The sequence below is a fragment of the Ceratotherium simum genome, chromosome X, assembly GCF_057802395.1.
Source record: "Ceratotherium simum simum isolate JZ-2026a chromosome X, ASM5780239v1, whole genome shotgun sequence".
Taxonomy (NCBI): domain Eukaryota; kingdom Metazoa; phylum Chordata; class Mammalia; order Perissodactyla; family Rhinocerotidae; genus Ceratotherium; species Ceratotherium simum.
Genome location: NC_141940.1, coordinates 16,697,591 through 16,711,363, shown reverse-complemented (window position 1 = coordinate 16,711,363; position 13,773 = coordinate 16,697,591). Strand labels below are relative to the sequence as shown.

General features: G+C 36.7%; 1 protein-coding gene across 4 annotated transcripts in view; it reads left to right on the top strand.

Moving 5' to 3' along the window:
- Positions 1–13,773, top strand: part of INTS6L (integrator complex subunit 6 like) — a 53,666-nt gene that overhangs the window by 27,412 nt on the left and 12,481 nt on the right. For all 4 annotated transcript variants that reach the window (XM_087426677.1, XM_004441618.2, XM_014796209.2 and 1 more), the window contains exons 7-10: positions 1,022–1,185; positions 3,410–3,562; positions 6,617–6,749; positions 13,252–13,346. In XM_087426677.1, coding sequence (XP_087282803.1) covers positions 1,022–1,185; positions 3,410–3,562; positions 6,617–6,749; positions 13,252–13,346 — 545 coding nt within the window. The remainder of the gene's footprint in view (positions 1–1,021; positions 1,186–3,409; positions 3,563–6,616; positions 6,750–13,251; positions 13,347–13,773) is intronic.

The following is a 13,773-nucleotide window of genomic DNA, read 5'->3' as shown; positions in this document are numbered from 1 at the left end:
AGAACTCTCTCCTCAGAGAAATGCGCATCCTCAGAATTGTGAGCTCAACTTCAGGGGGGTCTCTTAGTCCCTGGAAGCTATTACATGTCCTCCCTAGAGCTCCATGGAGCCCAGTAAATCTCCTGGTCTAAAGTAATTACTCGTTTAAAGTAATGCTTAAATAAATAAATCAAATGACCTGTCATTTAAGAAAAATGAGATTCAAATTATTAAAACATATCTTTTACAAATATAATTTAGACTAATGAATCATTGCATTAAAGGTTTATGTAACTCTGCCTTGCCCTGTTTTGGGGGCAAATGAAATATGCTAGTTTAAATAATTAAAATGCATTCTGGATACATTATTTAGCATTATACAGTGCCCAGTTTCCATGGAATTTGAATGGTGGATGGCAAAACTATAATGAATTAGTCCACAATAAACTGGATGCATTTGCTTTGTGTTCTGTTCCCCAACTATATACATGGACTGTATCATCACATTCTTTCTACCTTTGCGTGAATTTGGATAGTTTTTATTTTGCCTTTGTGGTCATTGGGTCTCACTGTTTAGTAAAGAATACTTTTTTCATCTAATTGGGAATAGGAAGAAAATCTAAATAGAATTTATGACCTATTTTGTCAGATTCCAAAAATGTAGAACTATACCAGGCATGAACAATTTCATTTGCCTAATTTGGAAAATTAACTGTAGTGGTTTGGTGAGTTTAATTTGTGTGTCCAAATCTCAGAAAATGTAAAACTAATTTTACAATAGTTTTCCATGTAACTACACATCTTGGTTGTAGTTAAGGATGAGGGGGGTGCGATGTTGGATTAGAGGGGATGGATTAGGTGAAAGAGTTGCTGCAAAGAACATTCAGAAATTTTAGTAGAGTTGCTTTTTTTCTTCCATTTTTCATGAATCACTGTTTTGGTTTTGTTTTGTACTTTGCTTTGAGCTGAAAAACTTGGACAAGAACATCAGCAGCTGTAAAAAGAAATTCATGCCTTAATCTGTCTTTTGTTTCACTTTTAGATGGACTTATGGATGCATCTAGGCCAAGCAATTCGTTTGCTGCTCAACCATGGCATAGTTGTCATAAGCTCATTTATGTACGACCTAACTCTAAAACTGGTGTTCCTGTTGGACATTGGCCAATTCCAGAATCTTTTTGGCCAGATCAGAATTTACCTTCACTAGTAAGTGTCATAAAACAAAAAGGTAAACATCATTCTGGATTTTCGATTTGCTGATTACAGTGAACCTTTTAAAATAGCTTTGAGGTTTTTAAGCCATGCCTTCTGTCTCTTGCTGGAAATCTAGCTTGTACTCAAAAGCAAGAGAGGACTTCTTTTCTCTTCTGGCATTCTTTCTTCCAGTTGTCTTTGCCAATTGAACTGCCCTCTTTGGATATTAAAGCATTGTTATCTTTGATGCTATTGTGATCTGTGACTTGGTTTTTGTTTCAGAGTAGCTGACTTGATTTACATGGTAAACACAATGGCTAAAAAGTGCTGACGTTGATTTTCACGTACATCCTCAGGAAATTAGAACTTAGGTGGCACCTTGTATAGGTTCTGGAAACATATTCAAAACAGAGGTCATTCTACTTCCTTTTAGGGAGTCGTTAGACACCTAATGGAGCTTTGTGGAACTACTTTTCATTTTTTGCAATCAATGGACTTGTGTTCCTTGGCAATGCACCTTTCAATGATGGGTAATTAAACAATATTTTTAAAATGATCTCTAAGCAAGGACTTGTCTTTTTGTTCACTGCATTTGGTAGGAGAGGATTTGATATTGTAGTTGGTTGCTCCTGGTACGGGATGAATTGACTTTTGTGGGGGAAGGGGTGGTGTCTAGTAAAAAGGGAAGCCATATGAAACCCACGCTCCCTTTCATCTTCCTCCCACCCGCCAGCCAATAGAAAAAGGCCAGAGTAATCCTTCTTGTGTGGGGGGAGGAGGCACAAAAAGGTCACTACTCCTCCAGTTTAGTGCCTCCTGGTTCAGCTAATCTATATTCTGTCTAAGTTTTAGAAAATTCTGACATGAACTGCATTTTCTCCTGGATTACTATTTTTAGGTTCCTGCATTTTTTCAAGAGTAGCCATGAAAGGCCTGAATGTCCAACTGAAGAGCCATTTCAGCCCCTGCTGTGAGTGAGGGTGAAGTGCCTCCTCCTTCCCTCAGGGCTCCAAGGTGGCACACTTGCCAAATCTCAGTGCCCAGTTACTCTCAGCCCTTTCAAACCCCAGAGTCAATGTTTTAGTTACGAATTTGTAGTAATGGGGCTTCACTCATGTCCTTATCGCTTTTTTATAGGTTTAAATCTAATAAGCCAGAGATATTTCTGAAGCTTAATTAAAATTAAAATCAGGAAAAACTGGAATAAAAGATATTCGAGGTAACTCACACATAGCTCATGTTACCATTCCTCCAGCTATAAAAGCACATATGAGAACTATTTTTCTCAGCTCCTAAAACATGGTGTAGGTTTGTAAATTATAAAGGCAAATGAACATGTTTTTCCCTATTATAAAGGACACAGAGATGTTTTATCGTGTTCATATTGGCTTTACAGATCTCTCAGCAAGAATAGGTGGAGCCATGTCTCACCCTTGTCCCTGGGATTTGTCCTGTCTCCTTATCTGTCCATATTGCGCTTGCTGCCACCATTTCTCTCTCTGGCGCTCTCCATTCCCACAAGCTAAACCTGTTCCTAAAATGGCTGCTCCATCAATCTGCTCTGGTACCCCAGGCACATAGGCCTTTGCAGCCCGACTAAAAGCATCCCCAGCTCCAGCTGTTCAAGGCAAGCATATGGGTGTGAGAAATTCTGTAAAAATTCAACTGAAAAAAAAAAATTCAACTGGGCCCTGGAGTTGTGAGTGGCTCGTATTTGGTCTCTCTTGCCCTTTCCATGCCATTACAATTTTTCATCTTGATTGTTAGTGGCTCTAGCTCTGTCATTGCCTCGTTAGACATCTTCATGGATTTCTTCTTTCCTGGCAGTATCTGGACTATAACCTCTTGGTACAAAGGAAGAAAGAGCAGGTAAGGTTTGGAGGTCGCAAAGTGGATCTGAAATTCAGAGTTCATCCTACGGATCATAATGACTTCTCAAACATATTCAAAGCAGTTTTATTTTTTATTTTTACTTTTTACTTCACTGAAATTGTAGTTATGAGTGTTATAATTTACCTTTCCTCTTCCCAGTGCTGAGTAGATGATAGAGATAAAGAATCTGAGTCCCCTCCTCCCATGGAAGCCATTGGTGATGCCTAGAGATCAGAAGCCTTCTTTCTCAAAACACTACTCTGTATCTCAGTGATGGTTTAACAGAACATGAAAGGGGTTGCAGAATTGTCAGAAATGTGAGCTTGCTTGATAACAGACCATGTTTTCCCCTCTTGTTTTTTAGCCTCCACGAACATCTCATCCTGTTGTGAGGTTCTCCTGTGTAGATTGTGAGCCAATGGTAATAGACAAACTTCCCTTTGACAAATATGAACTTGAACCTTCACCCTTAACTCAGTACATCCTGGAAAGAAAGTCTCCCCATACCTGCTGGCAGGTACTTATCCTTACCTGTTAGCCAAATGTCTGTAACCACTCTGGGATCTGGGAATTGTTTTAAGAAGTTTCAAAGGTTAATCTGGGAACAATTAGGCTGAGTTTGTTAATAACGTTTCTCACTAATACTATTAAATAAGCAATGGGGCCAAGAAAATAATTTCAGACTGATATGAATCATTAGCCTAGTGTCCATTCCCATTTAAGATAGTAGAATCTGGTGAAACCTGCGTATTTGAGGATTTGGAGGACTCCCCTGAAGCCTATCCAGGGACCCCAGGTTAAGAATCCCTACCCAAAAGCATGTCATTCTATTCAGCTATGGCTTCTGCAACTGAAGCAAGGTTCTCAGCCCTTAGTGTGAACTTGACAGATTAGAAGTACAAGATATTTTTGACAAAAAAACCATAAGCCCTGAAAGTACTGTCTGTATTCATGTAATGTAATCCAACTCTTCTTCCTGTAGTACAAACCACATTGGGGTGTGGAGTGGGGATTTTACTTGGATGAGGCAAATGCACACACACTGGCTCTTCCAAGTGTTAGACTTCAGCCAGGAGGGCTTGCTGATCTGTTAACAGACTCACCTTTGGATTTTAGTTTGTAAAAATCCAGACATGGCAGTCACAGCATTTTTATTTGGATAGAATAAAAAAGTCCTACACATTAAGGGTGTTTGTTTTATTTCTACAGCACCATATATATTTTCACAGCACCATGTAGCAATCAATAATTGTTAGGTTCTACTTACACAAGGAACACTTTCAGACTGCCATCTGTTCTGTCCCAAAATGTGAGATTATTGCTACTAGTTGTCTTTAAGCTACTTGAATTCTCCAAAGATGCTAAAACCGGGTAGGAAAAAAGGAACAGACTTAAAGCAAGGCTGTAAAAGTCCAAGAAACAGAGCAGTCTCATAAATATAATATTGAAAGAAAGAAGGCAGACATAAAAGGTCACATATTGTATGATTCTACTTTATATACATTGAAAAAGAGGTAAAACTGCCTCTGCTAGATGTCAGGATAGTGGCTTCTCTTCGGGGTGCAGAGTAGTGACCAGATAAGGACATGAGGGAGTTTCTGGTCATATTCTATTTCTTGATCTGGGTGCTGATTACACATGTACTTTCAATTTGTGAACATTAATTGAGCTATACACTTATAATTCATGCATTTTTTTGAATGTATGTTTATATTTCAATAAAATACACCAAAAAATGTGCCAGAAATGTAGAGATATAGATAATAGAATGCTAACTTAAAATCAAGATAGGAGGTTTGAATTTATGGGTTGAAAAAAATTTTCAATAAAAGCAAGTAAAATTGCAAATTCTACTTTTTCCCTAAAATAAACCCTGTTTTCTATATAGCACATTCGTTGTAAATCTTCTCCAGAGAAACTTAAGAAATCCTGTCCTCACTCCCTGCACCATCTCTCAAATATACCATATGGCTTTCTCTTGTACGTTATGTTACTTTGGTTTAGAGTAGTTTTAATGCAATGAATTAGGGGAAGTGGAAAAGAATAAGATGAACCAGGAGCCAGGAAATTTGGCAAAATCATAATGGAGACTGGATTCTAAGCCTAGCTTGGCCACCAACTATGTGGTCTTGGATCAGACACTTACTTTCTCTAGACTAGACAGTCTCTAATGATCCCTCGGAACCCCTAAATTCTATGAATCTGCAGGTGATAAGGAATTTGGAAAAACTCAAGGGACTTATGGGAAGGAAGGGAGGGAGGGAGAGAGGGAAGAAAGAGAGAAAGAGAGTGAGAGAGGAATAAAACCCAGTGCTGTTCCTTTCATGTGAATCATAGGTCTGACCCTTGAGGGCTGTATGTAACTTTTTTCTCCTTTATGATCATCCCCCCCACTTTTATTATACACACTTAGGAAATACGGGGAAATCCAACATGTTTTATTTCAGTTATCTGTTTCTATGAAGGTTCAAATTAAGACATGAAATCTAGTAGATGAGTCATGTTTTAGCACAACTCATTGTTTTGTGGAGTCATAAATTACATAGGAAAGATTTATCCTTAGCTATAACTAAATATAGCAAGAATTTAGTGACCTGGTAGGTGATATTGCTGGTACCAGGAATTAGCAAGGTAAATGGATTCTGTTTACCATCAGAGTTTGACTTTTGTTTTAAGTGATCCTGCTGAAGGACTTTGGAAAAGGCAAAGGTCTAGGTCTCTAAAAGTATATACTGGTGCCCTGATTTGGGGCAAAGAGTGAACAGGGAACACAGAGAAAACATGGTGGCTAGAGGACTCCAGCACAGCATGTCAAGTGTATGAGACCTGACAATATAATACATATCAAATCAGGAATATCAATAAGGAATAAGATGATAGTCATATGGAATAAAGATTAATGTTTTCATCTTGATTGAAAGTTTGCTCTTCCAGCATAATTTACAAGAGAAAATGCCTTCCAGATTGAACCAAAGCATCTCCTTGCTATCTCAAAATAATCAGCACCAGTGGCTGGCTTATAATAGCCTACTTAACAAATATTTATTGGATGAAAAATGAATAAATGGGTAGGGGAATGGTGCATCGAAGGGAAGTACAACAAGATTTAATAGTAGTACACATGAGGAGTGTTAGCATGATCTCTTAAATTGGCTGTGTTTTTGTGGGACCATGTTCCGTTTTCCTAGAAGTCTCCACTCTGGTCACCACTTGTTCTTTTGAGAAGTCGGTTTCTTTTAATGTGTGGTATCGCTTAGCCGTATTTCAGCCTTATTTTCCATCGTGCTAACCAAGTAAATATTTGGGTATTGTTGATGTAGCCTGTGGTCTCTGAATGGTTATTGCACAGTACAGTTTCATTTTTTAATATAATTTATAAAAGAATTGCAATCTGAACATTCTTATTTAGTATGATGTATTTTGACATAACCCTAGGTTAAAAGCTCTATTCCCATTTTTAAATGACGTGCAATTAAATTGTGCCATAGATATCACTGTGGAATGTTGTCGTGAGTTTGGTTTCATATAGAATCCTTATTGTCATAACTGCGTTACTTCATGTTCTTTTTAGGTATTTGTTACTAGCAGTGGGAAATACAATGAACTCGGATATCCATTTGGTTATTTAAAAGCCAGTACGACTTTGACTTGTGTAAACCTCTTTGTGATGCCCTACAACTACCCAGTTTTACTCCCTCTTTTAGGTAAGTAAAGCGTGTACCATTTAATCATCTTTAATCATCATTTAATCAACAAAAATGAAGAATAGTGGACTAAGCATTTTAAATGTAGTCAAAGAGTAATTGATATTAGGATATATAAAAGCCTAAAAAGGATAGAATTTGCATGCTGTTTTATGTTTTGTTCATTTTCCTCTTGTTATTTTTACATCAAACAGAAAAGACACTTAACCTCTGGTGTGTGATTCTTCCGCTGTTCTTTACGTTGCGAGCTCCAATGCTGTGACCCCCCGTCCCCCAGTTTTAAGTGCACTTGGCTTTTTCGTAGACTAGCTTGGGCCAAAAAATACCATTGATTGGGATTAAAGCTCCAAGAATCTAATGGTTTTCTTCAGAAAATAAGGCTTCGGTGGGGCTATTGGCCTGTGCTCATTCTTCCACAAAAGAATATTAAATGCTCTTGAGGCATCTGTTTTAGGTAAGGTAACAAGTTAAGGCAATAGGTACAAGAGTAAATTCTGCAATAACTGTAGTTGTAGAAGCTCTGGTTTCCATGGCAAAATTCTAAAAGGAACAACTCCAGAAGCTGTTACTCAGATATCGCTGAAAATGTGTATGGAGATTTTTTCTCATTTAAAGAACCACATCTATTTAGAGTAATACAGTACCACGTGCTATCCTTCTAGTCTGTAAAGTTTCGAACATTTTTATTTGGTAAGGTTTCTTAATTTTTGTGAAAAGGATCAAACTTTTACCGAGTTTTAATATAGTCATTAGAAGCCTAAGATTTTTAGTGCTATAAATGCTGTATGTATTAAATGTACTGAAAAAGCAATTCTTTTAAATGTTGCAAGTTAAGAAGGTTAAGAATGAGTCATCATAAATATATTAGCATGATTGTTTTGGATAGCCTATCTACTTTATTTTGTAGTCCAATCTAAAAATATCCTCTAATGGTGGTTACCAGAGCGGAAGGGGGGAGGGGGGAAGGCAAAAGGGGTGCTTCGCACATGTGTATGGTGATAGATGGTAATTAGCCTTTGGGTGGTGAACATGATGTAATCTACACAGAAATCGAAATATAATGATGTACACCTGAAATTTATATAATGTTATAAAGCAGTTACCTCAATAAAAAAAAATAATAAAAATATCATCTAAGAGGTGATTGTCACTAATATAAAATATAAGTTATGTCTTTGAGATTAATAAGACTACCAATAAAAAAGTACTTATATTTTGTGGATTTATTTACCACTTTTTCTTAAATATACTTTTATGACCTCAGTTTTCACAATTATAAAGTGAAGGTTTAGACTAGGTAATCTTTGCTTAGACTATTAGTATTATTTTTCTGTTTTAAGTACACTTTTTATTTTGAGATAATTGTAGAGTCATATGCAGTTGTAAGAAATAATAAGAGAGAGAGATGACACCAAAAGCACAGACAACAGAAGCAAAAATAAACACATGGGACTATGTCAAACTTAAAAACTTCTGTACATCAAAGGGCACAATCAACAGAATGAAAAGGCAACCTATGGAATGGGGAAAAATTTGCAAATTATGTATCTGGTCGTTTTGGGGGGGGTCTATTTTCTGTTATTCAGGTTGGGTGAGTCCTATTGTTCTATTTTCCAGTTCACTGATTATTTCCTCTGTCACTTCCATTCTGCTTTTGAGCCCATCCATTGAGCTTTTTATTTTGGTTATTGTATTTTTCAGTTTTAAGATTCCCATTTGGTTCTTCTTTATATCTTCTACTTCTTCCTTTCTATTTCTTTACTGAGGCTTTCTATTTTTTCATTTGTTACAAGCCTATTTATAATTGCTTGTTGAAACATTTTTTATGATGGCTCTTTTTAAATCTTTTTTTTTTATTTTTTATATTTTTTGTTTATTGCAGTAACATTGGTTTATGATGGCTCTTTTTAAATCTTTATTTGATATTTTTAACATCTCTGTCATTTCAGTGTTGGCATCTCTTGATTGTCTTTTTGAGTTTGTTTTGAGATCTTCCTGCTTCTTGGTATGATGAGTGATTTTCAGTTGAAACCTGTACATTTTCAGTAGTGTGTTATGAGTCTCTGGATCTTATTTAAACCTTCTGTTTTAGCTGGCTTCCTCCCACATACTCTGGCAGAGATTGTGAGGTACCACCTCATAAGTGCCAGGAGTGGGTAGAAGTCCAGGTTCCCCACTTGGCCTCTGTTGACACGGAAAGGGAGGGGGCTCCTTGTTATTGCTATGCAAGGGTGGCAGTTCTGAATCCTCACTAAAATGATACCTCCCTGGCTGGGAGAAGTAGGAGTTTTTTGTTACTTCTCTCCACATGGTCTCCACTGACACCATAGGGGTGGAGATGGCCTCCTTACCTCAGAGCAGTGGAAAAGTTCTATAGAACTATTATGGGCCGAATTCCAGGATCTCAACTTTGGTCTAAATTCAGCCTGCCTTTTAGTTATATGAAAATGCCCCTTACTAGAGTATCTGGTCTCCCGTTAGAACTTGAAATGTATAGCACTTAACAACAAGACCCACCCTCTAAACCTGGCCTTTGCTGGTCTTGCAAGTAATAGAGGTCAGATGTGGACCTGGCATAATGGCTAAAAGGAAGGATTCAGTTCTTCCTTTGCCTAAAACCTGTGCCTAAGTTGCCACATGTTGCCTATTCCCAGACTCCCCTGTACTATGTAAGGTCAAATCCTGGCACTGTCTTCCTGGTCACCTCTTAGTCTGTTTCACTCTATTCTCCAAATGCGAAGTTCCCCTTCTCTCCGAAATATCTTCTGTCACCAGAGAGACATGTATGACATTTGTCCCTGGTACTCCTTAACCTACTACTCCAAGAATCCAACTCTGCCTACAACATCACCATCCCTTTGCAAACATCCCAAACCAGAAACCCCAGAGGCATCTTTGATTCTTCCTCCTTCCCTAACCGCACACATCCATTTGAAGGCCATCCCATCCTTGACTCAGTTCCCATTCTGCCCTTTGGCTTCAAATATCCATTTCCAGGCTTTTCTATAACCTGTCTTCCAAGGAGCATAGGGTTTTTCACACGCTTTGAGGCTGGAGGTCCTTGTGCCTCTGAATCCCAAACTTGGGTTTCATGTTGAGGTTCTGAAATAGACACTCTCAACATTTCCATCATTACTTCATTTTCTGGGTTGTGTAGCCTCCATAGTCGTTAAAAGTATGGATTGTGGGGCATAGCTGCCCTGCTATGAATCCTCGCTCTGCTGCTTGCTAGCTTTGTGACTTGGGTAAGATACTTAACCTCTCTGTGCCTCAGTTATTGCATCTATAAAGTGGGGATAATGACAGTACCTACCTCAAAAGGATTTAGTCGGGATTAAATGAATTAATACAGTTAAATTGCATAGAACTCACCTGGCAAATAGTAAGTGCTCAATAATGCTATTAGTGGTGTTATTACTATTGTCATTATTAATATCTGTGTTATCTTAGTAGCTCTTAAAGACACTGCTATTCCATATTAAGGATATAATATAAAGATAAAGGACAAATTTGCAGTTTTAGTGGGCAGGGCACTAGGTAAAAAGGTAAGTTAAGTCACATACACTTCATAATGTCCGGAAACATCACTATATTACTGCATATTACAATAACTGTCCATAAAGGCAACCTCTGTTTTCTCTTTATTAATTCAAGATTTCCATCAAAAGTAGTTAACAAAGGTTTAAGTATTTAAGCACTAAAAGTTGCCTGGGATAGATAAGTGAGGCTTAATTGGATCAATAAGCCGTCATAAGAATCATGTCAGTTGGGTGGTAACCAGATTAGCACAGTTGGCAAGAAGATTATCTCTCAATTAGGAAATTATTTTTTCCATTGAGGGCCAATAACTACAGAAATTAGGGCATTTGTAGCAACTTTTCTTTTTTTCTTTTCTTAAATGTACCACATTCAGTTCACCTGTTTTATTTGTTGTAAGTTAAGAACTGGAGACTCGCATAAAAAATAAAATTCAGCTCCATGTTAAGACCAGTTACAATCAGGAGGAGGAAGAGAATAATAGAAAGAGGATAATTTAATGTGTGTTAATCACCATAGAGCCAGTGCTTCACAGCTTACACCATTTTTTTCATTTTATACAGTGTTTTCGCGTACGTAATCTAGTTCCTCAGAACAATCCTGTGCGGTAAGGCAGTTATCATTAAACCCATGTCATAGCTGAAATGGAGGCACAAAAAGGTGAAGTGATTTCTCACAGCTCACTCAGCTCGGTACGTGGCTGAGCTCGGACTCAAACCCACATCTTCCTCCTCTTTGAAGCTGGAAATGGGGAGAAAGGAACTGGAAGAGAAAGTATCGGTAGTTTTTGAGGTGTTGGCAGTATCATTTTACTCTCCTCTGCACTCTCATCTCATCTTTCAGACGTTGATTAGCTAATGATTTACGATATCTTTACCGCGTCATCCTTGAGACTCCATGTGAATGGAAATCTAATACCACGGAAATAATTGTCTGAGCTACAGAGATAGTGACTAAAGCAGTGTCACCCCAGTAGCTCTCTACCCTTAATCTTGACTGTGGAAGATTTTCTTTCTTCTTCCCACCCCCATTAAAAAAATATCTGACAAGAAATAATTAGACTAAATTGGCTCCTGGGTAGAATCATTGCAATTGGCATTGTTAGAAATATTAAGACTATTATTGACTCTCATTATCTAATCTATTTATATCTAAATGTCTCTCCAGTCTTGTGGTATTTAAATTTGTCAGTTAGTTTCCAAAATCTGCCTAATTCTCAGCAGACTCCGCATAAAGACACAGTATAACAGAATATTTCCAAGATTTCTCATTCCTTTCTGTCAAAATATGAATGGTCTTTAAAGGACTTGCATGCTACAATGAGCCAGAAATCTCTTCAGATCCTTTTTCTCTTTGTTCTTTCTACCATGTACCAAAAGAACAAAAGACCTACATTTTATGACTTTGTAAATTCATTTAAGTTAGTTTCAGGAGGAATGAATAATTTATTATAGAAGTAAAAGGAAGAAAATATGTAGTTGCTTTCCTTAACTACAGTAATTCAGAATTTCAAAGAATAGCCCTACTTGTAGAGAAATTACGCATATGGCATAGGGATGGTTTTGTCCCTGGAAGTAAAGCATTTTTTTTAATAAGAGCCAATAACACCTGAAGAAACAAAATAGTGGATGAATTTATAATATTTTTGGTGTTTACAGTAAGTGTAGCAAGTTCATGTTGATGTCTGGGGTTATCGATTTTGAATTATTATATTAGAAAAATATATTTTCTTACCCTCAGAAGGAAATAATGACATGTTTTGGAAATTTTCATGTAGTGTATATAATGCATTTAGATTATTAAAATAATTAAAGTGTGAAAAATAGGGCGTATCTGCTTATTTAAGGAAATGCACGTGGTATTCAAGAAGCATATTTAGTTATACAGAGTTTTGAACTTCAACTTAACATCTCTACTTGCCTTTACTAGTGCCATCACCCAATTGTTAACTAATATTTGAGAGATTCAAAGTTTGGCTGAAAATGCCCGACATTGAAATCAAAGGAATGAATAGGGGACAAATACGGCTAAACAAAGTATAGGCTGATTAAGGAGAATCCAAAACATGATTTAGAGCTTGCCGTCATTGCCCAGACGTTAGAGGCTTAGCCTTTGTTCTCATAGACTTTGTAAAGTCTCTTACCGTGCCCTTCAGCAAAAAGTATAACACTATTTATTTATTTATTTATTATTGAGATGTAACTGACCTATAACATTACATTAGTTTCAGGTGTACAACATAATGATTCGATATTTGTATATATTGTGAAATGATCACCACAATAAGTCTAGTTAACTTCCGTCACCACACATAGTTACAAATTTTGTTCCTTGTGATGAGAACTTTTAAGATCTACTCTCAACAACTTTCAAATATGCAATACAGTGTTATTACCTATAGTCACCATGCTGTACATTACATCCCCAGGTCTTATTTATTTTATAACCGGAAGTTTGTACCATTTGACCACCTTCACCCGTTTCGCCCACCCTCCCACCCCTTTGCCTCTGGCAACCACCAATCTGTTCTCTGTATCTATGAGTTCATTTGTTGTTGTTGTTTTAACATCCTCTATTTAAATAAAAGAAATATTCCATCAACCAGTGACCATGGATTTCCCCTCAGGTGAAAATTTCTACAGTAGAGTTACCAAGATGTAACAGGTCCGAAAAATATTTCACATGGATAAGAGCCAGTGTTTTAATATTATATTTTATGTAGTTTCACAGACAGAAGAGGAATATGTAAATTGAGAATTTATTTCATTTTCTAGAAAAATGCTATATATAATTTTGATAAATAGTACCAAAAAAGACAATCAAATAAACTGCAATGCAAGGTTCATCTAATGTAATTAAAACTTGAGATTTCTAGGAAATGTTATAGTAGATGTGGGTGGCTTGATTCACGTCTTGGCATTTAGGACTGGAATTATGTAATATTTTATTTGGTTTTCTCTTACAGATGACTTGTTTAAAGTTCACAAGCTTAAGCCAAATCTGAAGTGGAGACAGGCTTTTGACGGCTACTTAAAAACTCTGCCTCCATACTACTTATTAGTATGTATTTACGTGTATATATGTATTAACTGTATCAATGATGATTCTTGTCACAAGAAATGTCAATGAACCAAAAACTTTATCCCTGAAATGAGATATTTCTTTTTATTTATAAATATTTGTGTCACCATTGTCTTCTCAAATTATGTAAGAGCTTGCAGATGTCATGGCGGCACAAAAGAGAACTGCTTTCTTTATTTTATTTCTTTTAACTGCCATGGTTATTTTTATAAAACACATCTAGGTTTCTCTTATTAAAACTAACGTTATGAAAGTGTAATTTTGGAATTTAAGAGAAATAAGTCTGGATTCATGCATTATATCAACTTCCCTTTTTAACTCTAGAAATTCTCAATATGGGGTATCCCTCTGAAAAAAAAAAATTCTGAGGACATTGTATTTACTTGGTCCCTGTTAAATGTGTCCT